Below are 26,790 nucleotides of genomic sequence, written 5' to 3'. Positions count from 1 at the left end.
GAAAAAAAAAAAAAAAAAGAAAGAAAAAAAATTGCTTTACTCTTAGCCAGCACATGGCCCTGCAGAAGGCACAAAAGTGATGGCTCCTCCACGTTTTTCTCAAACACATGAAAAAATGTGGACGTAATTCAGCTGCCTTGATATGAGAACATCCAACATCCCGGGTGAGATTAGCACACCATGTGATTCTGCTGAGGAGCAGAGGCTAGAGAGGGTTGTGGACTGCCTGCTACAGCACAGAACACCTGAATGTTACTGCTTCCCACTTCCAGAGCATTCCCCAAAGGGCCTGGAGGTGGCGCCTCTGCCCTGCGCCAAGCCCGGCTCCTTCCTCGGCATTTTTGAATAACAGCAGGGAAATGAAACAGATGGAAGAACTCACGACAAAAGGGCACACTCAAAACAAATAAAGAATACCTAAAAGGCATGGGCCAGGCAGGTGCCTTCTCCCAGCCTCTCTGTAGCCACAGAATGTGGTGAGACTGGAAAAATTTTGTTTGTTTTGATTTTTAAGTGGACTCATAAACTGAAAGAATTCATGAACTAAGTGCTGTTCTTGACTAACAGTTATGGGTGCATGCATCCACCACGCCACACACCTTCAGTAGCTCAGTGGACTGGATTTAGCACCTTAAAATAACCAATGACTGGATGGTAAACGAGTCACAAGAGATCTTGGTTGACTATTAAGAAAAAAGTACTCTTCTATCAATTGCTCACTTCAGGCTTTTAATAAGACTACTTAGCAATGACTGATACAACACTCAAGTCCAGGAGGTTCTATTATAAGCAGGAATTTAGTACTAGAGTAGGACATCTGCATTTCCTGGAGGTACTTCTGATTTTACACGTCACTCCTGTCACTCCCCTGCAAAGGCTTCAGGCTGCAGTCACAATACAGGAGAGACACACAGAGACAATGTGGAATGGCTTTGCTGGGTCTTGTCTCCATCAAACCATCTCCAGGGTTCAGTTTTACAATAGAGGTTCTTTCAAATCCAGCTACCACTGTTCCTATAGCTCAATCTGTCCTCAGCAGAATCCAGCTCCTGAATACTCAAACCCAGCATGTGCAGGCAGACACCAGGTACCTCACAACTCCCATCTCCAGTTACTGGGTAAGCAGATCTACCCATTCTCATAACTGAGAATTAATTGAGTATCTTCTGAAGGGCTCAAGAGTGCTCCAATTTTTTCTCAAGACCAAGTGAGAGGATTCAAACACTGAGCACGTATGAAAAGTCAAACTGCAGCTTTTTCCAAATCATAGACCTGATTTCTTACCTGGAGAAGCCATTTTCCTTTTCCTTCTTTATTTTTATATCACCAGAAGATGACTTCATCTGAAAAACATAAAAAGTAGGAGCTGATTAGCATTTTCCAACATACAACACAGAGTATTCAACTTGCAGAAGGAACTGTGACTATTTCCGTCCCCTGTAGTCCTTAGTGACCTACATGACTGAAAGGCAACATTTTCTGCGAGTCTTAGTCAATTCAGTATTTTTCAGCCCTCCAATTTCTTCAGAAAATTGGAATTAAGTATATAGTTTGTTGTTGCATGGACTGAATGTGATATGACTGATTTTTCCCCCTTGTCTCTGAAGCCAAGCTTGACAAAGTGAAATGTAATGGGAGAAAACGTGGAGCCAGTGGACACAGCTCCATAGTGGAACTGTTTCTATTCACATACCTGCAGATAAAGCCCTTATGAGTTCATATCTAGTACTCCACAAAGTGTCTGGGTTAGCATTGGGATAATTCTCTCCAAGCTGATAAAAACCTGAAGTACAAGCTACATCTAACCCACTAAGTTTGTACTAGTCAGCATCATAAGCCAGACCCAGCCTCTTGTCTCTCCCACAGGAGACACCCACCTTCTCTTCCTTTCTCTTCTCCTTGTCTTTATCTTTGTGTTTGTCTTTGTGTTTCTCTGAGCTGCCATCTTTGTGTTTGGTTTTCTCCTTGTCTTTGTGTTTCTTTTCCGAGGAATCTTTGTGCTCACTGCAAGACAAGAGAGTGTGTTTGCAGAGGAGAACACAAGGAGATTTGACTAATACAATTTCCAGTGGTAAAGAGTCACAGGCTTTGATGATTACAAACCCTAAAAAATAAGGGATCACCTTAACAGGAAGATCCACCACAGTCTCCTGTCAGGCATGACCCATTCTCCTTGACAGGAAGAAGAACAGGAGGGATACCACAAAATCCCAATTGCCAAGCTTCCACTTCAGGAAACCCATCAGCCTTGGATTGCTGAGGAAATCCACAGTTGCTACACTTAAAGCTCAACACTTTAGGATGAATTCCCACTGTCTCTGCTTTTCCTCTTTTCCTAGTCCACATAAAAGGTCACTGGAACAGAGCCGCCAGCCCCGTCAATGCCCGTGTCAGCTTTTGCTCAGACAACAGTTTGTCATTGTAGCAGCTCTCATCTCTGGAACTTAAAGAGAAAACCGCTGATCTCTATTATTCCCAAACAGATGGGAAAACCAGAGCAAACAGGATATGTGATGTCCTTGTGTTTATGCAAAGTCAAACAGAAAAGGCAGGAATAATGCCGCGGTCCTCAGCTGGAGCTGTTGATGCCACCACAGCCAGCCCAGCTCTGCTGAAACAGCCCCATCCTGTGAGGCAAGAACCCAACAAAGGTGTTTCCAAGTCAGAGTCTGGTCTGTAACTACTCTGGTGTTATGAATAGCAGTATTGAGAGTTTAAATACCTAGACTCTTTAGTCAGAACACAGGAGAAAATGCATACAAGGAGAAGAAAAACCTTTATTATTCTTTTTCTATCCACTTTTGAGACATTAGGATAAATTTGCATCACATTTTCAAGTTTTTCTTATCAACTAGAAAGACACATGGCTGTTTTCAAATGAAAATGAGCGTTTTCATGGAATGACAAACCTTGAAGCCAAAAGTGAGGCAATGCTCTCAGGAGACTCAGAATAGAAGCATCAAGAACTGGCCACAAGGATTAGCAGCAGTGGTGTGGAAGCCAAGCAACAAGCCTGGCAATTCTACAGACCTTCAGTACACACTTATAAGGTTGTGTGGACTCCCTGAGGTCACCCAGGGCTTTAGCAAGTCAAAGGCATGGTGTAAATCAGCACGGATAGGCACCAACCAAGCTGCTTTCCTCATGCTGGCTGTTCACACTCTCCCTCTCAGCACCTGACTCCCACCAGTGCTGTTCTCTGGGACACACCGCGCTTCTCCTTAGGATTACAAAATGCACTACAAAGCTTTACTAGAAAAAGGCACTTTCCTTATTTCAGTTATTTCAACACTCAGGTGCAAGCCCAAGGCAATCTGGGTGAACACAGCCCTGAAAAACAAGGCGGGAATGCTGGGCAAGAGCATGACTTTTAAAAACTACAGATTCTTAGAGACTTCTTCCTATCACAGAAACAGACTGCAAAAAGGTTGATGGCTACAGAGAGTGAGCAGCACATTAACCAGTTCCCACAGTCTGTGTGTGATTAGAAGCAAGGCAATCTCAGTCACAAATACACCAACCCACATCCAGCTTACAACTGCAGACACCAGTGTGGACAGATGCATGTGAACCTGCCAAAGGTCTAAATAATTCAAACACAGAGTAGCTTGAATAATAACACTCCAATAAATATACATTGAATAAATTGAATAAACACCAGCCATCCAAGCTCAAGCAGCTAAAGCATGAAAATCCATCTCCGAAGGAAATCAGTATATTCACATACTGTGTGACACTAAGAGATCAGCAGCAAGAGAAACCAGTTTCATTTTAACTCTCTAGCAACCCCTTCATACAAAGCAGTGAAGGCCTATCTGAACATCAAAAGGCAACAGGCACTCTAGGAACGCTTGTAGTTAGACACACAGCACCACATGTTGCCTGTGAGCAGACTCAACAACTGCAGACTATTCTTACCCAGCAGATCATGTTATGTACAGTGTGCTCAGGACATGCGAGTACAGACACGGAACATCCTGACACTGGATCCTGGAAATCCACAACATGCCTGCTGCTGCTGCTCAGATCTCTCTTCCCAGGTTCTGTACCCTGTTTATTCATCAGTCTTCCGAGCTCAAGACACCTATTTAATTTTCCTTTGCTCCAATCAGATTCATTGACTGTCTGAAAGCAAAAAACCCAAGCATTACTAGTGATTTTTAACCTCAGGAAGGTCTGGAAATTCTGACTTGGTACCCTGCACTGGTATCTGTATGCCAGGTACCCCATTTGCTAAAGATTTAAGGCTGACAATTTAAAAGGTATCTCAACCTATTTAAACCAATACTCATAACAACAACATTCAATATCAACAATCAATATTCAACCTTCCTGTGTCAATCCAAGTTGTGGATGCTCCATCCCTGTATTCAAGGCCAGACTGGACAGGCCTTGGACAACCTGGTCTGGGGGAAGGTGTCTCTGTCCATGGCAGGGTGTGGAATGAGGTGAGCCTTAATGTCCCTTTCAACCCAAACCATTCTGTGATTCTACAACTCTAACGTACAAAACAGTAACATAACAAACACAGGCAAGGCTCAGACACATCTTGTTCTTTCCAAGTCTATTTGTGTTTATTTTCTGACTCTTTCTGAATCTTTAAATCCCACCTGAAATAAAATGTTTTACTCAGACATTAATTTGCATTGTTAAAGCAGGGTACACACTGCAACCACTGGAGCTAATGCTCTGAGGTAAAGTTCATGGCAGTGGCTGTTGTTTGGGAGTTTAGAACAGCAAAAAAAAAAGAACAACCCCAAAAACCAAAATAGAGAAACATTTTGGTTTTCCAAAGCATGATAATCAATCTCACTAGCAGCCAAAAGTTCATGACTGGAAGAGCCCTGGGATGTACACAAAGCATGACTAAAAACAAGTTAATGGATGACAGTCTATTAGCTGCAAAGCTAAGACAGAAACAGAAACAAAATCACATTGGTCTGGAGAGGCAGAGACAATATTTGTGTGTGCTGAATGCCTACAGACTACAGCAGGAATAAAAAAAAGTGCTAAAACCTCTAAAAACTTAGGCTTGTTAAGTAGAAGCTCAAATGACATCCCTCTTGATAGTAAGTGGCCAGCATTGAAAAGCTGTCATGCAATCTAATCTGAATTTTTCAGCTTAGTTTCTCAGATTTTTCAGCATCAGAGCCAGAATCAAGAAGTTTGGCTTCCTGACTCAGTCTTAGATGTTGATTTCATTTTTTAATCATAAGACTATCCTTCCCCTTTGCTCTACAATGAGCAGTAAATTTCTCACCCCAGCAATGTGGGCTCAGATAACCTAAGGAAACTCTGTCTCCAGTTTCACTCTGCAGCTTCATTTTCCAAAGATCAGCACTAGCGGCTTGGCCCCGAGGTCCTGCTTGCTGCTGCTCCTGGTGACTGGAAGGAATTCCCTAGATAAAAACCTGATACTGTGTACTTTTCACTCCAATGTTAAAAGAGAGCATAAATTTATTTCCCCTATTTGTAAGCAGCCTGCTTGCCAGCCCTGTGTGTTTCCCCACAATGGACAACAGCTCTTCAACAGCTCAGCACAAAACTTTTGTCATGTGCATCAAGGAAGGCTTGTGCCCCTCTTCTCTTGGAGGGATGGAAATCTCCATCTCCCAGAAAAGCTCCCTTGGAAATGAGCTGATCACAAAGGCCTCGAGCAACAATCCTTAGCAGAGGAACTTCTTTTTTCTCCCAAAGCAAAGCAAGCTGCTCGCATATTAACTGCAGTCAAGCTGAGCTGCTTTGGTCTTTCATTTGGCTCAGATACACATGTGAGCCTACAGGGAACACAATTTAACCACCACACTAATCTCAAAAGAAAAGAGAAGGCAACAGGATGCCATCCTTACCCTGAAGATGGAGTTTCAGCCTTCTATCAGAAAGCTATTTCAAACAATCCCAAAGCTATTATTAGGAAGGACTGGGAACAATTTAAAGATCAGAAGTCTATCTTCCTGGTCAATTCAAAATTGGAAGAAAAAAAATCACTTTTCTTTACAGAAACCAAGCAAAATGGTCTCACGATCACATGCACACTGCTAATTTTATCTTGAATCATTGTTCAGAGCTCTGTGAATCCTTTGTTACCTTTCCTGCACATACCTCTCTGCCAACAAGCCAGCTTGGAATCATGGAAGTAGGACAGCAAAACCCCTGTAAGATAGAGGGAAGCTCCAGGGGAAGCTAGCCTGAAAACAGGACAACTGGATCATAACAATTGCTCATACGCAGCCCTGCTGACAAAGTCAGGTCTTCCTTCTCACCCAGACCACTGCAGTTGCATCACTGCAACAGAACTCGGAAATATGCCTCTGGAAGGTGTCTAATGCTGACAAACCTGCACTGTTAGTGTTTTTTTTAAGGTAACCAAGTGCAGTGGGAGATCACATTAACACAGGCAGAACAAGGGATTACATCATCTACAGGGGTATCATTGTACTACTGGCTTGGTTCAGACAAAGGCCAGGTGAGCACACACATCTCCTGAAGCACTCCATCCTTTGTGCCAGCTTGCTTACTGCCTTCCATTTACAGTTTTGGTGTAAACAAGGACATCCAAAGGCTGTGGGGAGCTCAGGCTGAAGCACATGAAGCAGAAAATGTATCAGAAGAAGCCATTTCCCTTGTAAGCACGGATATATTTCCCAATGAGGATGCCTGCAGGAGAGAGGGAGAGGGAGGGAGCCCAGGCACCTGGCAGCAGCTGCTCAGGCCCAGATCACATGGGAAAGTCACAAGTGGAAAGTGTTTCCAAAGAACAGCAGATGTGCAGATCACAGCTTCCTCCTTCAAACTGCAACAGCTTCGCAGTAATTTAACACTGCATTCTTCAGGTGCCATTTATGTACGTTAATAATCCCTTCCCAGGCCCTTTCCATTCCAGCTTCAAAACCGCAAGCTGGGAAGGATGCTTTATCTAAAGTGTCTCTTATTTCCTCTCTCTGCTGTAATTAGCTCGTGGCAGGGAATCTGCTACTAGCGAGTGCCAGAGCTGGTTGCCATCGGAGCCGTGCCTACTCGGGAGCTGCTGCAGCACAACTGAAGCGTAAAATAACAGGGAGTTGTGATTTCAGAGCAGCCTCAAAACACGATGGGGACAGGGCACAGGTGCCACGGCCCGTGTCTCTTTTGACGCAATACGGTATTAATGGAAACCTGTGATCACATCCAGGCTAATGCACACCAAGGGAGAGCTGCCTGCGCAGGGAGCACTTCCAAAGCAGCAGCACCCCAGGGAGAGACAGGTTTTCAGCTGGCTTGCAGGATATTATGCTGTTAGAGGGTTATCATATGGAATGAACACGTGAGTCCCAAACGTTTTGCTGGGTTTCTGGTAATGCAATAAAACCACCTGAAACCATTCTTCCCCGTGGTGAAAGGAGCCTTTTCACAGATAACGGATCAAGCCTTCAGCAAGAGGAACGAGATAAAAAGCTGGACTTATCAACAGCTGATGAAAATTTTAGGAGTAAGAACAATATTCACACATTGAAATGAGGATCATGCTTAGCACACACTTTCTATGGACATGTGAGAATTAAGAAGACTATTAAATAAAAAAGCAAAAACTTTCACAATTGGAAAGCAGTGTCACATTAGAAAACTGCTCAAGGCGAACTGTGCACTAAAATGGGGTAGAAAACCAAACCCATCCATGCTAGTGAACAGCTGGTGTGAAGTCTTTTTTTAAAATTGCCTTTACCCCTAATTGAGCACTCCTGCCTCTTCGTGTCCCCAACACACACCGTTCCATGCAGATCAGGATCACATAATAAACCAGAAGAGGTGTGCAAGAAATCTAAACTGAAACTGATCTTCATCCGTGGCTAGCAAATGCCTGGAATCTGTATTTTTCCTACCAAAACCATAAAATTATGCCAGCAAAGATCAGGTCTGCGAATCCCTTCTGTGTTCCACGCCTAGGTTCATCCCAAGCTGTGATCACAAGAGATTTAGTAAATGGAGGAAATATGCAATGTGACAGAAGATTTTCTTCCTGTGGCTCCGGTGCTTGTCAGGCTGACAGCCCAGCTCAGCACTGCAGAGCAGCCTCTCTGCTCCCATCCCCTGTCACAGCCAGCCCTGCCCTCCTCAGGCTCCTGGCAGTCCCCTGTCCCTGCAGAGAGCCCAGGACACCTGGCACAGACACACCTGGTACTGCCAACACTTCCAACCCTAACAAGGCTTGGCTTCAAAGGACCTGTTATTCCATTATTTTATGTGGTCTATTTGTCTGAAACACTCAACTCCCACAGATCAGAAACCTTTTGCCACATGGGGTTTGTTTCATTTTATTTTTATAACCACTGACATTTATATTTAATGGATGTGTATTAGATTTTTGTTTGGAGACCAAGAAGTACAGGGCTGAGAAAATGAGCAAAAAAACACACTTTGTTGGATAGTGATGTGGATTTATTCCGTGATATGGACGGTTCTGAAGTGGGCTTTGCATTTTCTTTCCTTGAGGGGTGACAGGGAGGTCTGAGGCACACAAATGTTCTATCCCAGTTTACTACAGCTGTAAATGAGTGGTTAAGACACCAAAGTGTCATCTTGTGAGTGGGAGAGGAAGAAAGCAAGAACCAAAATTAAGAAGTTCTACATACCACTCCACACACTTCTGTCATATGAAATCAAAATTGTCTATTTTAGGTATTTCGGAGACTTATCTTGGCAGTTTAGATCCTTCAAAGTCTGGATACAGGAAACATTTATTCTCCTGTATTGGAGTTGTTCTGTCTTCTTGATGCAGGTTTTATTTTAAAAGCCTTTTTTAAGTACAGGACAGGAAATGAAACTGTCAAACTATTACAGACACACACAAAAACGATCTGCTTCAAACACAACCACACACTGCTCTTAACTGTGCTTCTCAGAATGCAATCAGGGGCTCTTCACACACCACAGATAAAATGTCACAGAGGTACCAATCCAAGCCTCCCAGAAAACAATGGCTTCGATTTCTGCTAAAGCACCACTCAACCTCTTGTGAGAGCTACCCAAGATACAGCACAGCTTTTGCAGTAACACAGCAGCTTTTCTGAAATACAGAATGGATCTTGTGAAGATTTACATGCAATTCGATAAATCTAAGATAAACTTATCCAAAGGATTAATATACAGCCTTTTATCAAATGCTTTAAAAGTTTTTCATATGGGTAAAAACCATTGAAACCTCCCGTTCTTGTTCCCTGGAGATTTTTTTCTTTAATTTCTACGAGATTCATGGCTATTTTTCACTTTTTCTCATTGTCAAAGGACAAACTTCAGTACAAACCAGCAGGCGTTTTTTCCTTCAAACAATGGTCACCTAAAATCTGAATCTCACAGCAACTTGCATTTATGGAATTGCATGGATGACAACTGAATCAAAGCATTTAGGGAAGAAATGTTTAAATTTCAATTATTTCCATGAAGTTCTGTTACAAGTCTGCTGTTTTTACACAGCAAGCAACCCTGAGTATGACAGAGCATGAATGGGATAGTGAAGACTCTGGAGCACTCCTAAAGGAGTGACCCCAAGAGGATCACAGGCATGTCCATGTGTGTTAACTTCCCAGAGAACCACTTTCAAACCCAGATCTTCAGATTCAGCACTATAACACATTCGTTTTTAAGGTGGCAGCTTCGAAAGGCAGAGTGTGCACTCAGTCTAGGAATGTGAAGCCCTCCCTTGTGAAGCAACCTGAGGGGCAAAGCACTAGTGTGTAATCTCTCCCCAAAAATGCCTTGAACAAACCCCCAGCACATGCAGGCTCTTAGTGACACCACCCACAGAGGGGGACCTTCTTTTGGGACCCCAGCATGCAGCAGATACAGTGCTCACAGGACACACAAGCACTTATCAGAGACATGAGAACAACTGGGAGCGTTAGGCACAGTGCCTAGAAAACATGATGCCTTTCCCAGAGGGATTTCAAGACATGGTAGGGAGGAAGGAAGTACTTCAAAATAAGGCATGATTACATATCACCTCCTGAGCTACACCTCAAAAAAACATTACAGCCATGCTGTCTCCTTTCCACTCTCCTGGTATTTATTGTTTGCAAAGTCAGCTTTCAAGTTATGAGCCACAATTAGTTCTTCCAGTTAAAAACACGCTGACCATTCCCAACTCCTACACAAATGAATTCAAAGCATTAATGAATTTGAGAATTTAAAGACAGTGCTTACATTACTCCTTACAAAAGAATGTGCTCTGCTGAGATTTCAAGAGAATGGTTTTTGAAGCGAAGCAATGAACATTTGGAAATGTGAGGCAGTCAGTTTTGGGGTGCGTGATGATCAGGAAAATGAAAACTAGAAATCAAGGCAATATAGATGTGTGAACAAAGGCAAAGAACATGCCTAAAGCATTTCATCCTTGTGAGAGCCAGCAAATGCAAGTTATTTGGCCTAGGGTTGTTTGCCCATCAAAGACACATTATGGAACAGTAGGCTTGTGTAACTTCTTGTAAGATCACAGAAAATTCGCATCAAGTGTGAGCCCAATAAAACAAATCCACTGTTCTGCACAGATTCCCTCCTTTTCATGCTTCTTTTTAATAGAAATCATTGTTAACACAAACTTTTTTGTTACTTTTTGGACAGTGCTATTGCACAGCCATTACTTAATACACTTGCTTGCCCACCTCACAAACACTATCTGTCATTCACCAAATGTCGCACCAGAACCTTTCCCTCCAGGAACTAATTTTTGCAAATTTTGGTGGCAATTTAGGGTCCATGACACTTGTGTGTCAGGAGTTACAAGGAAAATTCCCCTGGGTAACATCCTAGCTGTGATATACTTGCCCCATTCTCCACCACACCAAATCATCACACAGACTTCCACATTCTGCTTTCCTGCAGCTCACAGCCCAGGCCAGGGAGCAACTGGATCAAGGAATTCAGCTGCTGAAGAGCTACAGGCCCTCACATCAATGTGGGTGACCTGGCAAGTGACTGGCATCAAACACCTTCCCCATGCAGTGGCAGTGTGGAGTATAAACCACATTGGACAAACCAGCACACAGTCCTTTGGGATCCATCTAACCCAGCAGTTTCCCAGTGCTGCCTCACAGAGATATTCAGGCACTGTGGTGACAGGCAAAGGACACCACCCTGGTTCTGGGGGACCAGCTTTACAGACACTTTTAATTATGAGAAGGCTTAGTAGCCACGTGAGGGTCTCACTGTGCTAAAGCAGCAGGGGTTTATACCAACATGAAGAGAACTCCACATTTCTGACAAACAACTGGAACCACACACAAAAGATTATGAACAAAACCCATCAATCTGCACGAAGGTAGGGCTGAGCTAGCTTTCTACACCTTTAACACTAAGCTACAATAATCGTTTATACATTAGTATCAGCTCACATTTGCAAGATGCACAGCTTCAGCCACCCACATGGAAATGCACGCAATGACAAAAATCAGGCTTAAAGCACCTACACTTATAAAAACCACACTCAAAATGTAGCAATTCCATATTCATTTATTACCAGAGAATTCCTGTATGACTGTACATTCAATGGTGTTTTAGCCTACACAGACTTCATCCACTTTTTCCTCACCTATTACTGTGCTTGGACTTTTCCCGGTCTTTTTCCTTGTCCTTCTTGTGCTCTTTGTGCCGGTGTTCTCGGTCTTTGTGTTTGTCTTTGTGTTTGTGAGAATCTGTAAGCAGAGAGGCAAAACAAAAGAAATTAAATTGGGAGAAACCTCCACACCTCCCTCGTGAACCTCTGCATTTTTCCCCACCGCATTCTAGTATTTCTGTGATTCAAAATTTGTAACGAAAGTCTTGGTTTCAGAGGTCCTAAATGGTTTCATTGTTCCTGCAGCACAAGTTAATTCATCTTGGCAACAGCTGCATTAACATGGTCTTCAGTTCAACGCCCTTTAAATGCTTTATAGACCCTGAAGAAATGCAGCCCTTCCATTAACTAGGTACCTATTGATACAGCAAGTTCAACCTTATTTGGCAGATGGACAGCCTGACTTCCTATGCCTCGAAGCATTCATGCTGAATACACAGAAAGGATACAGGAACAAAGCATAAGGCTGAGGCATCAGGCCTGTTGAATCTGAAAATTTAATACTTCTACTTCCACAAGTATTTAATCTTGACAAAGCATCCCTCCCTTCTCCCTGTTCTGAAATAAAACCATTTTATTCTTATCTCCAACAGTACATAACATGACAGGCAGAAAGCAGGGAAAATGGGGAATAATGGCAGAAAATGAAAAGAAAGGGTGAAAAGGAGGATTCCTCCTGCTTCTCTACTGCAGGACACATTTACCTCCCTCTGATAACAGCCCCACCAAGAAAATCCAACCTGACAGCTGTAATGAGCTGTGTTGGTGGTCACCCACCTACACAGGTCAGGGCTGGTCCCAACTATGTGACAGGTCAAAAATGGGAGTTGGCACTCAAGTGAATCTACAGGAACACAGTAATTTTATTGCTATCAGCTTCTACTCTGAGTGACATTTCCCATCCTCAGTGACAACTGTGCTCTACAATGAAGTCCTTTAAAGCACCAAGGAAATGAATTCAGCAGCGAAAAAGAGCAACACAGTTGAATTGTAAATAAACACATTTACAAGCATTTTTTTCCAAAGATATTAAAAAGGAGCTGAGGCTGAACTAGCACCTCAAAAGGCCACTTACAGTCAAGGTCAGTGTGATGGGAGGGATACATGCAATACCCAAAGACTCCCCCCAGGATTTGTTTTGAACGTGCTACTCTCAAAGTAATCAAAATTAAGCAGGCTCTTCAGGAAACCTAAAAGCTGTGCTGACTTTGGCAATTGTTTCTCAGATATCAGTGCTAGAATTTCCACCAGAGATCTTGGATGTAAGGTATTAATGCTTAATTATTAACTGTAAAGATGCTAGCATGCCTCTAAAAAAGACTCCTATCCCTGCAGTAAGAATAGGAAACTGCAACAAAAACATTTTGTGACTTCCACAGTCACATGGGAAATGCACTGCAGAGCCAGGAACAAGCCTCATCCTCCTGACTCCAAGTATTTCACCACAAATTCATTTTTCTCCTTAACTGACACCAGCTCTTAAAAACTCAAAGCATTCAAATGGATTTAAAACAAATATACCCATAGATTTTAACCTATTGCTTTCTGTAACTTCAAGGTTTGCTTTCGGAAGCCTGCAGAAGAACAAACCAACACAGGAATTCTGACATTCAAACCTTCAATTTGCCTTCTTCCCCTTTCCTCCATAGTGCTTTGGTGTACACAGTGCACACATTTAAATCACAGGGCTTAAGTTTTTCATATTTTGATATACAGGCACGTGGCAGGTTATGTGAACATTTGGTGTTACAGCATAAAGCACCCAAGAGTTTTCGAGTACCTAAAGAGCAAAATCTCTTTCGCAGCAGGCAGAGTCTGCAGGCATCTCTAGCAAACTGTGTGGGGACCAGACGCCCACACACTCTGAACTGCAGAGAATCAATTTCTCGGAGCCCTTCTTCCCACCAGGACAACACACATTTCACTGGCAAAAATGTTTTTGCAGTGCGTTTCACACTTGTGATTCTTCAGTTCAGCCAGGAGCTGGAAGCTCTGGCTGTTTGCAAACTGCCTGGGGTTTATTCCACAGAGGGTTTACTCACTGATTCCCACAGCCCTGGCTGCAGCAAACAGCAGCTATTTACACATGATGAATAGGTAAATTGCGAGAGAAACCAGCGTGATGCTGTACACAGAGCTATGTACAGTCACTGTATAGCACACACACAATCAATTTTTCCTACCACCCAATCAATGGGAAACGTGTGTGACTGTGCTCAGTGCCATTCTCTTCAGAACTAAGAGCCACATGATGACTTGTCACCAAGAAAAGCAAAAAACACAACAGTTTACCTTGATCACTAGAATCCCTTCATCTGACTTGTGCTTTACAGCTGAAATTAATATTTACTCTTGGAGAGCCATTCCAGGGATATACCCCAGAACTGCTGGAGCTGGCTATCTGTTTCCTCAACCCTTGGCTCTGCTTCCAGTGATTTGGCATTTTCAGACAATTAAAGTCTGGTACTGCAGGAAGAAAAAAAAAAAAAAAAAAAAAAAAGAAAAAAAAGCTTGACTAGTTAAACTAGCTCTGCTTGCTAGGATTTGTTGCCAGACAGCTTTCCTTTGCTGTCTACCAAAGGACTGCTAACAGGAAGGTCTTCCACAGAGCTGTTCTGGCTCAAAGGCCACAGTGGCTGAGGAACAATGGGTCCTGTGCCTGGTCTCAAATCGAAAGTGAAAAGACAGAGCTACCTGGTGTCTCTCACTATGAACAACACTTGAAATGTAGCACTTCCATGGAGGTCTGCCTCCCAGGCACATCACCTAAGGATTAAATTATTCTGGAATATTTGCCTAGTATTCAAACTCCATGGTGTTGCTTTCTGACACAATGCCATGAGGTAGGTTAAGAACCAAGACTTCAAAAGAGTTTATTAAATAGTCTTGAACTGACATATGTATGTCCTGAGAAGGCATTAAAGCTCTTGGTCTTTCTTTTTTTGTTGAGGGTGGAGCTGGATGAAGTTCAGGAGACTGGGTCATTAAAAAGCACAGGATTCTTTTTTTTGGCGTTCTACACAAAAATGCTTTGTTCCAGACTGGCTTTATCTAGGAGTCCTTGCCAATGGTTATTTGGTGGCTGACATGAAACAAATTTAAGCTCTTTCACTCCCATTTGTGTACCCACTTGCCAAGAACCAGTGCAGCATCACCTCCGACTGAACTACGCAGGCAACAGATGACTGAGTTGGGAACGGGGCCACCGCACTCCAAGCCTCATCAGCACACAGGCAATCAGCGGGAAGTGTTCCTGTCTGTAATGCATCTTCCTCGATATATTTAGCATATTGATTCCTAGAAGAATCTTCCAGCCTCCAGTAGCTCTCTCCCAGCTTGCAGCTGATGAGTAGTTCACTAAGTCCAGCCTCACATCAGCTACGGAAAGAGCTCTGACATTATCACACGTTCAGATTTGTTTTCCTGCCTTTTATGTCTTTCAGTAAGTATGTCTGTTCCATCTAACACTAAACAAGGAGATAAATACTATTCCTTCTCTAAGACCATTAGCAAAATCCATCATCTACTGTGAGCAAAGTTTAAACCCCCAAAAGCTTATGTGACATTTAAGTATTTCTGAAAATGCAAAGCCTCTCTTCAGCACAAGGTTAGAGCAGGGACAGGGTTATGCTCACTGGGCAAGGATCCACTACCCCTGAGGCTTTCCCTTCAGTATCCTCTAACCCAAACAGAGCTTTTGGCATCTCTTCTGTTCTAGAAAGCCTGATGTCTCTGGCACTGGATCTCTGTCTGTTAATGCTGAGCCTGGTGTGTCTCCAAAAGATTACCGCAGTCCCTGTACTATTCCTGCCATCCCCTTGTACCTCCAACAAATCACGAGCAGCTCTGCATTTTTGTAGGGTTGATTCATCTTTTAACTCTGTTAGATTACAAGGACACTGATTTAAGGATGGGAAATTCTAAGCACTTTTGGTCTGTGGCTCTGTGTTCCCTGCTCCGCCTTCGCTCCAGCACCGAGTCCCCAGGGAAAGGCTGAGTCATAACCCTATTTGCAATACTTGTATACACGTCTGCCTGGAACAGGGAAGTTTTACTCTTTATCCAGGAACAGAGCTCTAAAAGGTCAGGCATCTCCAACGGCAGCATGGCAAGAACAGGGATGAAGGCAAAGAAAGGCTCTTCCAGCAGGCAGTTGACACCTGGAGAGGAAGAGTCCCAACAGATGGCAGAGGTGAGCAGTCCCCTTTCACAACAAGGACAACCCTTGGCTTAATTAGTCTGGTGACAAAACAATTATGTGGGACTGTGATGTTTTAATTCATGAGCCAAATTCATTTGCCTCAAAACACTTCTGAACACCTGTTCCTGCGCCCCTTCCAAAATACTACTTACATGTCACAATCAAGGGAAATCGGGCTGCTTCCTACATTAATATTTCAGTTTTGACAGCAACTTTTCTAATAAAATACTGAAATCAGAAAGGGATGTAAGCTCTTGTATGCCCAGTGAGTACAGCTGTCAAGAGAGTAGTGTTGGCACATGATACAGGATGCTACAGATGCCATTTTATCCCACTCCCAACACCCACTTTTACTTCTTTTCCATCATTTTGAACTAGAATTTGTTTTTTTTTTAAGAACTGAGAAACAAGGTGTGAGCACAATCTGGCTCCTTCCAATTTTTCCCCAATTAAGTGAGGTAGCCAGCAAATTAACACCTGGTAACCTCAATTTCTGGTCAACTGTAGCTTTTCAAGATAAATATTAGCCTTTCAGATTTGCTGTCTTTCTGTTCACCTTCTTCTAAGTTTTTGTGGGCTCAATTTGAATAGCTTATTAACCTGCTTACAGAGAGGTTTCTTTGTTCTTTAAAACGTCTTACTAGATTCTACAGACAGGGACTTTTTGTATTTTCCATCTAGTTCCAGAAACATCTCAATTTCTTTTCCTTGTCCTAGAAATACTTCTAATGCAGACTGTGCTTGAGTTTAATCTGTTTGAAGCATCATCTCAATGCTTCTTTACACTGATGTCCAGAAAGGTAATTTAAGCCTTCTGGTTTCTTGGGATTGCAATCTGTGCCCAAAATCTGAGGACACAGCACGGGAAATCCATCTTGTTACCAACATTTTGAACTTCTTGTTGTTCCAGTAACACTTCAGATGAGTGGCTGAAATTTCTGCCTGGAGTTAAACCAAATGCCTCAGTGTTGTGTGTTACAAGAGAAGCAAACAAGCTCTCAAGGCTTTCAGGATCACTGGTGTGTATGAGTACAGGGCTCTCTCTGGCACTCAACTTGAAGCATGAGCAAGAAACCCTCTGCTATTGGCAGGGATGAAACCAGCAGGGTCTTCTCAGCCTCTCTGGAAAGGAGGAGAAAGTCTTAAAGACTTCTCCAGTTCCACTGCTAAATTATGCAGCTGAAAGCAAGGTAACTCTAACACTGGATTAGGTTCAAAAGCTGGTCAAGTTTGAAAATTTCCCGTCACTGGAAAAAAACCGTCAGACCCTTCTCAGCTGAAACACCATCTTCATGTGAGGCCAGGTACTCCACAGCAGCCTCTTCAGTGGTTAGGCTGAACTCTTCTCACTGGCTGTGATGCAATAATAAGCAAAGCTTAAAGTCTCTTTATTATTGCCTAAATGAAAGACTTTTACTGGTTTTTTCCCTCCCCCACAGGCTCTCCTTCTAAGCATTCATCCCAAAATGCAGATTATCAGAAGATTTCTTACTTTCAAGGGTTTTTTTTCCATTTATTTTGTCAAATCATATAACTTTCAGAGTTTTAATTTCTTACACTTTGTATATAAAGACTACTATTAAAATTACCACAGTTTAGTCGATGAAATGATGCCAGGAAGGGTTATGAGTGTTCAAACATGCGAATGTAGTCCAAGGTGTCTAGAATATTATTCATGTTCCTGGCAAAGAACACATACTTTTGCCCTTGGCATCTGACCAGAACAGTCTAGTGTTGCACTAACTTTTACAATACACAGATACCAGCCAGGAGAAAGAGTGTAACATTCAGTCATTATCCAAGATCTTTAACACAGATACTGACAGGGTTATAGTACATTACCTAAACAGGCAATGTAATCCCACGTGTAAAGGTCACTCTGTGAGGTGCTGGTCAATTTATAAATCTTGCCTGAGAAAGCAAACATGGTGCAGAGTTAAAAAAAATCCTATTTGCAGGCCCTGTGTGGCTCAGAAAAACCATCATATGGCAAACACAGCACATGGTCTGAGGCACAGGGACCCTCAGTCTTACACAGGTTATAACTCTGGACAAACCATCTGACCATACATGTTTTGATTTAACAATTTTATACCCACATACAATAATCCCACCTGAGTAATCTGGAAAAGGTCCAAACTTTTCTAAAATATTTGTATTCCAGTTAGAGGAAGTCACATTACGGTCATGGTGTTCCAGTAATTGATTAAACAGCATTTCTGGAATTTATTTAAATGGATTGACATTGCTGTAGCCCAGGAAAGAAAGAAGGGAAGCTCCTGGGCAGAAAACAGAACTGCATCTAGGTATGGGAGACAACACCTTTCCCAATAAAGCACGGCAAAGAGAACCAAAGTGAACATATGAAAGGTACAGAAACTGGAAAGCCTCTCTACACAGCTACACGTGTCAAGAGCAGAAAACCATACCCAGAAGGCATTGTTCAGAGAGACGATGGTATTGTGGATGAAACACTGGAGTAGAAAACTATAATCTAAAGTAAACTTCCCAAGTGAAACTGGATATGTCACTTACTGGCCCTATTTACACAACTGCAGAATCCACATAAAACATTTACCCTGAGAAAGTATTGCAGGTTTGTTTGCTGTGCTGGTTTATTTCTGCAATAACTCACTGCAAAACATTTGGAATACTGAAATGAGAGTGACTGAAACAGTGAAACCACCACTTGAGTCCCCCATAACCTAAGCCTGAAATTCAATAGCAGAAGTAGGATCTGGGTTTTTCACTCAAAAAAGGAAAGAAACTGCAGTATAATGAAGCAAGACTGTCTGGCTTCTGCTTCCTCATTTCATAATGCCATACTTAATGGCAAAGATACCTATATTCCAAAAGCAACTTGACACAAAACCTTTTACCAGTGTTTATAAAGATACCTCCACAATCTACACTGGTACAGAAATCTAAGTCCTTAAAACCCTTCTTGAAGTCAAATTTCAATGAAATAAGTTACTGTGCTGTCTCAAGCTTATTTCACTTCAGGTGCCTCGCTGGGTCAGGTGCAGGAGCTCAGGGATGCTAACACTTCAACACTTCACTCTTTCCCTCCATAAACCAGATAAAATCTGAGTTTTATAGTTGCTGCAAAACAACTAAACTAACTGTGAATAAGCACAAGTGGAATACAAAATGCAGCTCTTTACTGTCAAGTTTAGATCTGCAGTCACTCATTTTCCAATCTTACATGAAATAGAAGAAAAGAAGTTGTGAAAACTCAAAAAGGGAGCCTGGAGAAGTAGAGCAGAACAACCCAACAGTTCTTCCTTTCTAGGGCAGGAACTTGATTACTAAATGTAAAACCTCACCAGAGAGCATTCTTACTTTTTCTAAGGGTTCAAATGAAGGAATATAGCACAACTGAAGAGACTTGAGTCTATCCCTTTCCCAGACTATATTTACTCTGAGACAAAACCTGTTTTGGGCTGAGCCAGAACTGACCACGCCACCCTGTAATCAGTTCTGCCAAAGCTTGAAAACTTTTGATAGAAACAGAGTAAAACCAATGACCTCACAACCCCTTTCCACACTTCAGCAGTTACTTGAGGCAAAGATACACCAGGGCCCGACAGATATTATGTCTTTTTCCTTAAAAGGACCTGTCTGGGAAACTTGGCTTCAGAACAAGACAGACCCCTTAGATACGGCATTCTTCATCAGTCTTGTCATTTGAAGGCCCAGTATTCCTTGCTTTTGAATACAGGGAAAAGAAGAAACCGATGCAATGACTTGGATGAATTTTCACAGGGCAACAGAGAAAGGTGGATAGAGAATTGTCTCCACCCATTCTCAGTCCTTTAGAACAGCTCCACCAACTCCTCAAGAAGTTCCTCTATGCTCCAGTTTTAGTACACAAGCAAGGATATTACACAGATTGTTTAAAACACAACATTTGCCAAACAAGATCAACGCACCTTTTGTTCCACTGAAACCTCAGGACAACTTCAATCACTGCTAACAGGGACAGCATATGGTGGCCACAGGACAGGCCATGCTGGCTGTGCACTTGTCCATACCCCAAATATTAAAAGCTTATCAGGGAGACGTTAAGGATGCCAGAAAAAAACCCTGACTGATCACTCCTATCTAGTGTGACTGGAACCTCTGGGAGATGAAGTTAACCTGAAGCAAATGTCACTGCTGGCATTTCATCAATCTCACCCAGCCTGCAGAGGCTCGGGAGGTAAAGCAAGATGTGCTGCAAGAGCCTCTTCAGAAAGAGGACAGACACCCTGAGGGCACGTGTTTTGAGCCCTTCTTCAGTTTTTTTTTTTTCAGCCACAATGGATTAATTGCTTATTTTCTGTGCACCTCATTTTTTCACCTGCTGGGGAAGTAGCTAATACTCTGTGGCAATTAATGCCCAAGTAATTGAGATAGCTGTGTGGCACACAGGGCTGCTGACCTTAAGAAACTGCTACACTACAGGCATCTTGCAACAAAACAACTAATGGTGTAGGCAGAAGCAGCAAGTTTAATGACTTGTCAGCACCTCTTCTCAAAGAGGTGGCAGGTTCACATATGCCCCTTCCACAGCAGATCTTAGCTGTTGTAACAAATGCACAAAATCACTTCAAGTAAAATTGCAGAAGACAATATTACACAAAGAACAAGTCCAAGGAAGCCTTATAAAGCATGAAAATACATGTTTGATCAGTACAGAAAGGCTAAATTAATAGCTGCTTCTTACACATGCCAAAGGGCTCCCGACCGAGAGGCAACAATGAAGTTTCAATCCATTATTTGCATTCAAAACCAAAAAAGTTCCATGTGAACAGAAACACGTGTTTCCAGGGATTCCCAAGATGTAAAACATTCTCCTGTAATTGTATAAATAAGAGTCAGAGACTGAAACCCATTAGTATGTTTCCACTAACAAAGCAGAATAAAAAAGAACAGCAAATTAAAACTTCAAGAAATGACCGGCATCAGTGAACAGCTTAAAATGCTGCTGTGCTGGCATGAAGAGAGCAGAGTGCAGAAGAGTCTCCTAAGGAAACAAGAGCAAACCCATTCTTGTCCCTAGTGATATTTATTCTTATAAGGTTACGCTTTTGTGAGTGGAAGTACTTATTTTCCATTGCCTCCTCCATTCAGAACTGGAGTTCCTTGCATTCCCTTACTGGGGTAAAAATGGTTTCAGCAATTTTTTCCTACTGCTTTATGAGTCTACGACCACATGAATAAACAAAGTTCTGCACTGCATGTCCATCTTTTAAAAAGCAGCAAAACTAAGAAACACATTTGCCTCACAATTTAACAGCCATAGCCCACACATCAGGAGGCTGGGATGGGGCCGAGAGTGGGATCTAAAGAGCACAAACAGATCTAGTGGGAACAAGTTTGATCACAGTTACCTCTGAGGTTTCAAAAGCCTTACACTTATTGCAGCTCCATCTGTATCCCCATTTGCTAATACACAAATATAAATGACTGTGGCTGAGCACAAACAGCTGTTACAAATCGACAGGAGGGGGGAAAAGTTTTGATAAAGTAGTTGTTAAAAGCAGGTTCCTTGTGGATTTCAGACCTACAAATACTAAAAACTTTTACTACACCATTTAATCTCAGGCTTTTCCAAATTCTCCCCTGCTTCTTCCCCATTGCGCCAAACACAGTTAACATAACCGGCACAGCAGGACAGACGGACTCACCAGGAAAGTCTGGACAACTGTTCACAAACCAGTCTGGCATCCAGGGGTGTAAAACTAGCTTAAAACTATGAAAGAAGGTAAAATTTTAGGGCATTCAAATAGCTAATGCAAGGGGGACTAATCCTATTTTCACAGTCAGAAAGAAACCAACCTTTAGCACAGATCCACAGCTTGGCGCACACACTGTCACGCGGGGCTGTCACACAGAATCTTTTCCCGGGAAGAGACAAAGGGAGGGATGTACCCACCACACCGAGGGATGTAAGTGCCGGCAGACAGACAAAAAGAACTGCCCAGGGTCACCCACGAGTCGCTGAGGAGAAGGAGCCAGGGGCACTCGCCTCTGGAGAAGCAGGGCAGAAGGTGAGCAAACAGGGCAATGCCAACTTTTACAGCCCTGTTTAGACTTCGGAGCTATCAGGGACTACAGGAGATAACCTATCCCTTACTTCAACATTATCTAAAGCAAACCCCTTATTTTATTAACCCTTATTTTTCTGGTTTGCAGGAATCTTTTCCTTTAGGACCTCTTGGTGAACCATTTGGGCTGCAGAATTTTGGGGACAACACATTATTACTTTTCATCAATCCCTTCTCAGGAAGGATGTGCAAGCCAGGGGGACTGAAACACCAAGTGCACAGATGCCAGAGGCACTTCACCTCTTTAGCTGCTTCCATGCTCAGAAAACCTGAGCCAGTGCTTAGCTGCAGCACAAGAATGAAGGCCAGACCTCCAGCACAGCATGCAGTGACAGTGCTGCTGCTTCACTGCAGACACAGGTAGGCAAGAGCTGAATCACCTCTGCGAGATTTTTGGCAAAGAATTACCCCGGGAGCAGCCCTGAGAGTTACTTCAACAGACTGGGTCAAGAGCAAAGAGAATCTTTTGGCGCAATCTGTCACAACTTCGCACTGCAGACAAGAGAACTTCATGTTCTGTACACCATCCACAGACTGAGTCAGTGCCCCCAGCACAAGCTCCTTCCGCCTCCAAATGCTCTTTATACCATCATTAGACTGGAAAGGTGCAAACAGCACAATTCGTGAGGCAAAGGCAACAGCTGATTACTGCATGCAAACTTACAAGGTGAACCAGAAGAAAACAGGGGCAGCCAATGACAAATCCTAGTCCTTATAGACAATAAGAGAGGCTTCAGCCGTATTTAAAAAACAGGTTGATATTATTTTGAGGTGTAAGTTTAAAAATTGTAGTAGGTTACAAGAGAACTGCTGTGTTGTCAGGAGTAATTACCCTGTGATGATGTCAACTAGAAAAACATTTTCTTTTGCTGACTGTGTTGTAAATCACTACTGTACTCGGACTCATGGAAAAGAAGCTTTTTGTAAAGACTACCCGAAATGCTGACACCTCCTTAGCACAAGAGTGATGTCCCAAGAGCAGCTCATACAGAGCCTGTATTCACAGCACACAAGGACAGGGCTGGTGTGTTCAACTGTCCTGGGTTTAACCCAGAACAAGGGCTCCCCCCAAGAAAAAATCTAACAAATCAGGGAGGGGGAAAAAAAAAAAAAAAAAAGCAGTGGCACTGAACTGCCTCTCCTGCAGCAGCGGATGCCCAGGCTGTGTCAGCAGCCAGGATCACACAGTTTATACACATGGGAGTGGTACACGCTCAGCGTCCTCAGGGAGAGGCTCTGATGGCATTTGCTCAAAGCCTTTTATTAACCATCCCTTGACACTGGCCAGTGCTGGTCTCCTGCTCGCTGCAGGGAGGAAAGACTTCAGAGGCAGCACCCTTGGGAACAAGCCTCTGCAACACTCGGTTTGAGACTGGGAATTGAATGCACAAGACAAAAAAAGTGGCTGGTGGAAGCTTTAAATCACCTCTGCCAAGCAATATCACTGCTTTATGCACTGGAGTCAGATTATTCTCCTACTACTTGTTTAATATCATTCCCATTAAGCTGAACTGATGGGGTAGCATGGCCAAAGTCTTAGAAGAAGTTTGTTTCAGAAGACTGAGAACTTATTTTTATTACATTTGAGCTGGTTCCTCACTGTAGGAGCAACTCCCACACTGAATCCAGACAGGTTTTTTTGTTGGGTTTTGTTTTGCCTTTTTTTTTTCCCTCATATCTACAGTGATTCCTTTAAAGTGTAGGGCTGCCCTGGATGGATACAGCCCGATTTCACCTCTGTTCCCACTGTGGGTGAGCTAATTGATCACTCACCCACAAGGGGCCAATTCCAGCAGTGTCTAGAAGCATTTTATCAGTCTGCCTTGCCACAAGTCCCATTCTCAAGTCAAGGGAGGGAATGCAATTCCCCTGCCTTAAGGGGATTTTACCACAATTAGCATACAAGAAGAAATCTGATTCCAGCTAAAACACACAAGAAAGCAAACAAGACGTAAATGTTTAATGACAGCTGAGATTTCTGCACTTCTGTACTCCTGAGTCCTCCGAAGGAAGGGAAAGAGCACGCAGAAAGGATCAGCAGAGCAGTGTAGGACACAGTAGTTTTAAAGTAACGCTATGATTCAAATATTTTAATAAGTACAGCTCCTAGATAGGGTGCATTAAATTCCATTGGAAGTCTTCAATTTACAAAATGTTACTTTAAGTCACTGATTTTAATCTCTTCATGCAGCTGTAATCTGTTTATTATGTTAAATCCAGGCCAAATCTCACTAGTTGACAACTGTTACATCACACCACTACAAATACCTGAATATAAAACATAACCTATTGACACAGGATAAAAGGCTGTGGCTACATTATTATGCATGATACACTCCTAACTTCTTCAATTAAAAAAACTCCATGCAATGTATTACTAGTTTGGTGAGGGGGTTTTTTTGGGTTTTGTTTGCTGGATGGTGGTTTTTTTTGTTTTGTTTTGTTTTTTTTTTCTTTAAACCTAAGAGCAGGCATCTCTTCATGGAACACATAGCCAGTATTTTCAGATTCTACCCCACGAAAAACTCAAATCTGCCTTGAATAAGACATGAAGGGGAGGAAATGTTTATGTAATTTGTTTCCCATCTAAAAGAAAGCAAGCATAGTCCTCAAAACTGAACTGAATCAACTCTGATTACCTTGTGCCTCAATTTAAAGAGCAGTCCTTTCTTTACCCATGCAGAAATAACAAGGTGTGAAAACAGCATTTTCTTTTTAGCTTTCAAATGCCCTCTACTACCAGAGTCACTAAATTAGCTGTTTAAACCAAAGGAAATAGGATGCAGGTGCAGAGTGTCATCAAAAGTTCATTTATCACTACACTTTAAATTCCAAGTGCTCAGCTGAAGACTCCCATCATATCAGAGCTCCTGCTTTACAGCTACTGCAACACAACCACATTCTCTACTTTTCATTTTCTGAACATGGAACCTGGTATCTTTAAAAGGTTGACTGGTCAGAGGGGTAGAAACATGCTTGAAAAACTGTGATTACTACAGAAGTGACCATTAAGATTCAAAGCTTTGTAATTTTTCTTTAATATAACCTAAAGTGAGAAACCTAAGTTATACATCTTACTTTCAGGCGTATTCCAATGCATTAGGAAATATTTATTTCACCTTGATTATCTGACAGCAGAAATAGGCAAAGGAAACAAGATGAACATCTAAGACTATTTACAATCTCATAATTTATTCTGGAATGATTCAGCTGTAATGCTATAAAATATTTTGAAGTTTCTTGGCTGCCAGTTTTATATATGTTGAGACTTTTTTAAAAAGTTATTATAATTTTTACTAGAGTCAAAATTAAATCAATACATCTATTAAAATTTATTACTGATTTGACACGAAAGACTAATAATGAGCGCATGGAAGATGCAGCCACTCCAGCTGATTTAGCAGTTTGCTCTTACACAAAGAGCCCAGAGCAGCAGCTGCATCATTCCCTCCAATCCTGATCTACCAAGTGTTTCAAGCCTGTGCTAGACAAAACCACATCTGGGAGTGAGAGCATTATCCAGGTATCCAGCAGAGAGCAAGGCTTGCTCTCCTCTGAGCATGTTCAGCTTTACTCAGGAGTGCACAGCAGCCCCAGCAATTTCTGAAACTACAATACCCAAATACATTTAATCTGTTTGAGTGTCCATGCATTGCAGCAACATTATTCTGCAAGTTTTAAAGTGTAGCACGTTATTTTTGAACTAGCAATTATCTTATTTCCTGTGCTCCAGTCTCCAGCAGACCAAGGAAAAAATTCACTCTTTTTCCTGTAGTCACAACTGCAACCCGTGATCACCTTTTATTTGATCGTATCAGATGTAAAAAGGTTCCAACAGTGAAAGCCTGGAGCCTTCTGCTTTCATTAATGGGCTGTGTAATACTAAACAGAGTGGAGAAAACTACAAGACAAGTAGCCCTAATACCAGAAGAAAGAATAATTGTGAACAATCTATTCTGAAAATTAGCAGCAACATGAGATACTTAACTTCTCATGCCACTCTCAAAACTAAGTAGCTGCTTCAACAGATGAAGATACTCCTGAAGAAAGAGGTTTAATAAAATTGAGAATTAAGTAACAGCTTGTAACAGGACAACTTTTCTTCTGGTAATGTTGTGCTAAATACCCCAAATTTGTTGGATACAATGTAAGTTCAACCTGGTTTCCTAAGGACATGTTTGTGTCTCTACGAGGTTAAGCAGCGCAGTAGTCTCAGCTCAAGGAATGATCTAAGACCAGAGAAACAGTTCAGCATTAGGTTTTCACAACAAGAGACTTTAGAGTATGAGTGACTTGAGACCAAAATATAAACCAAGGCACTTTCTGTCACTGCAGTCACTGTGACAAGCAGTGGAATCCTGTCGTACTTCACAGTAAGACAGCCACCCTGACACAGAAACTGCAGTTTTCCTTTTTAAGTGAAAGCCATAAACACACACAAGTAAAGCAAGGAGGTAATTTGCTAATACCAAGCAAGATACACTAAAAAAACCCAAACAAAACCCAAACCACCTAACTTTGCTGCTATGAAACATGTCCTGTTATGGTCAAGCCCAGCATCTGTTTCATGAGAGAGTGTTTTACAAACGATGTGCACATCTGATGTCCAAGGGTAATGCTGGGTGGATTAAGTGCAATGGAAAACTGCAGTGCCCTACAGGCAGAAAACATCTTCTGACTCTTGGTGGACAAAGATGCCTGACAACCTAAGTCTGTGCTTTTTTGAAGTACCAATCTCCCCAAGTAATTGGATCTGAATGTAACTAGACCCATTCAGATGGCAGGACCTGGGAAATCACACACCTGTAGTCAGCACTACTAACCACACCACCCAGTAGTATACACAGAGTAAGAATTCCTGGCAATGATGGGGAAGAGACAGTCAGGATTTAAGAAAGAGCTTGAGCTTACAG

The 26,790-nt window shown here is 42.3% G+C and overlaps 1 protein-coding gene across 1 annotated transcript in view; it reads right to left on the bottom strand.

Annotated features, from left to right (window-relative positions):
- TOP1 (DNA topoisomerase I) overlaps positions 1 to 26,790 on the bottom strand; it is a 67,327-nt gene that overhangs the window by 26,462 nt on the left and 14,075 nt on the right. The window contains 3 exon segments of the mRNA XM_066330582.1: positions 1,285 to 1,343; positions 1,878 to 2,004; positions 11,561 to 11,663. Coding sequence (XP_066186679.1) covers positions 1,285 to 1,343; positions 1,878 to 2,004; positions 11,561 to 11,663 — 289 coding nt within the window.

This window comes from Sylvia atricapilla, chromosome 16, assembly GCF_009819655.1.
Source record: "Sylvia atricapilla isolate bSylAtr1 chromosome 16, bSylAtr1.pri, whole genome shotgun sequence".
NCBI lineage: Eukaryota > Metazoa > Chordata > Aves > Passeriformes > Sylviidae > Sylvia > Sylvia atricapilla.
The sequence above is the reverse complement of the archived record's forward strand: the minus strand, read 5'-3'. Positions and strand labels throughout refer to the sequence as shown.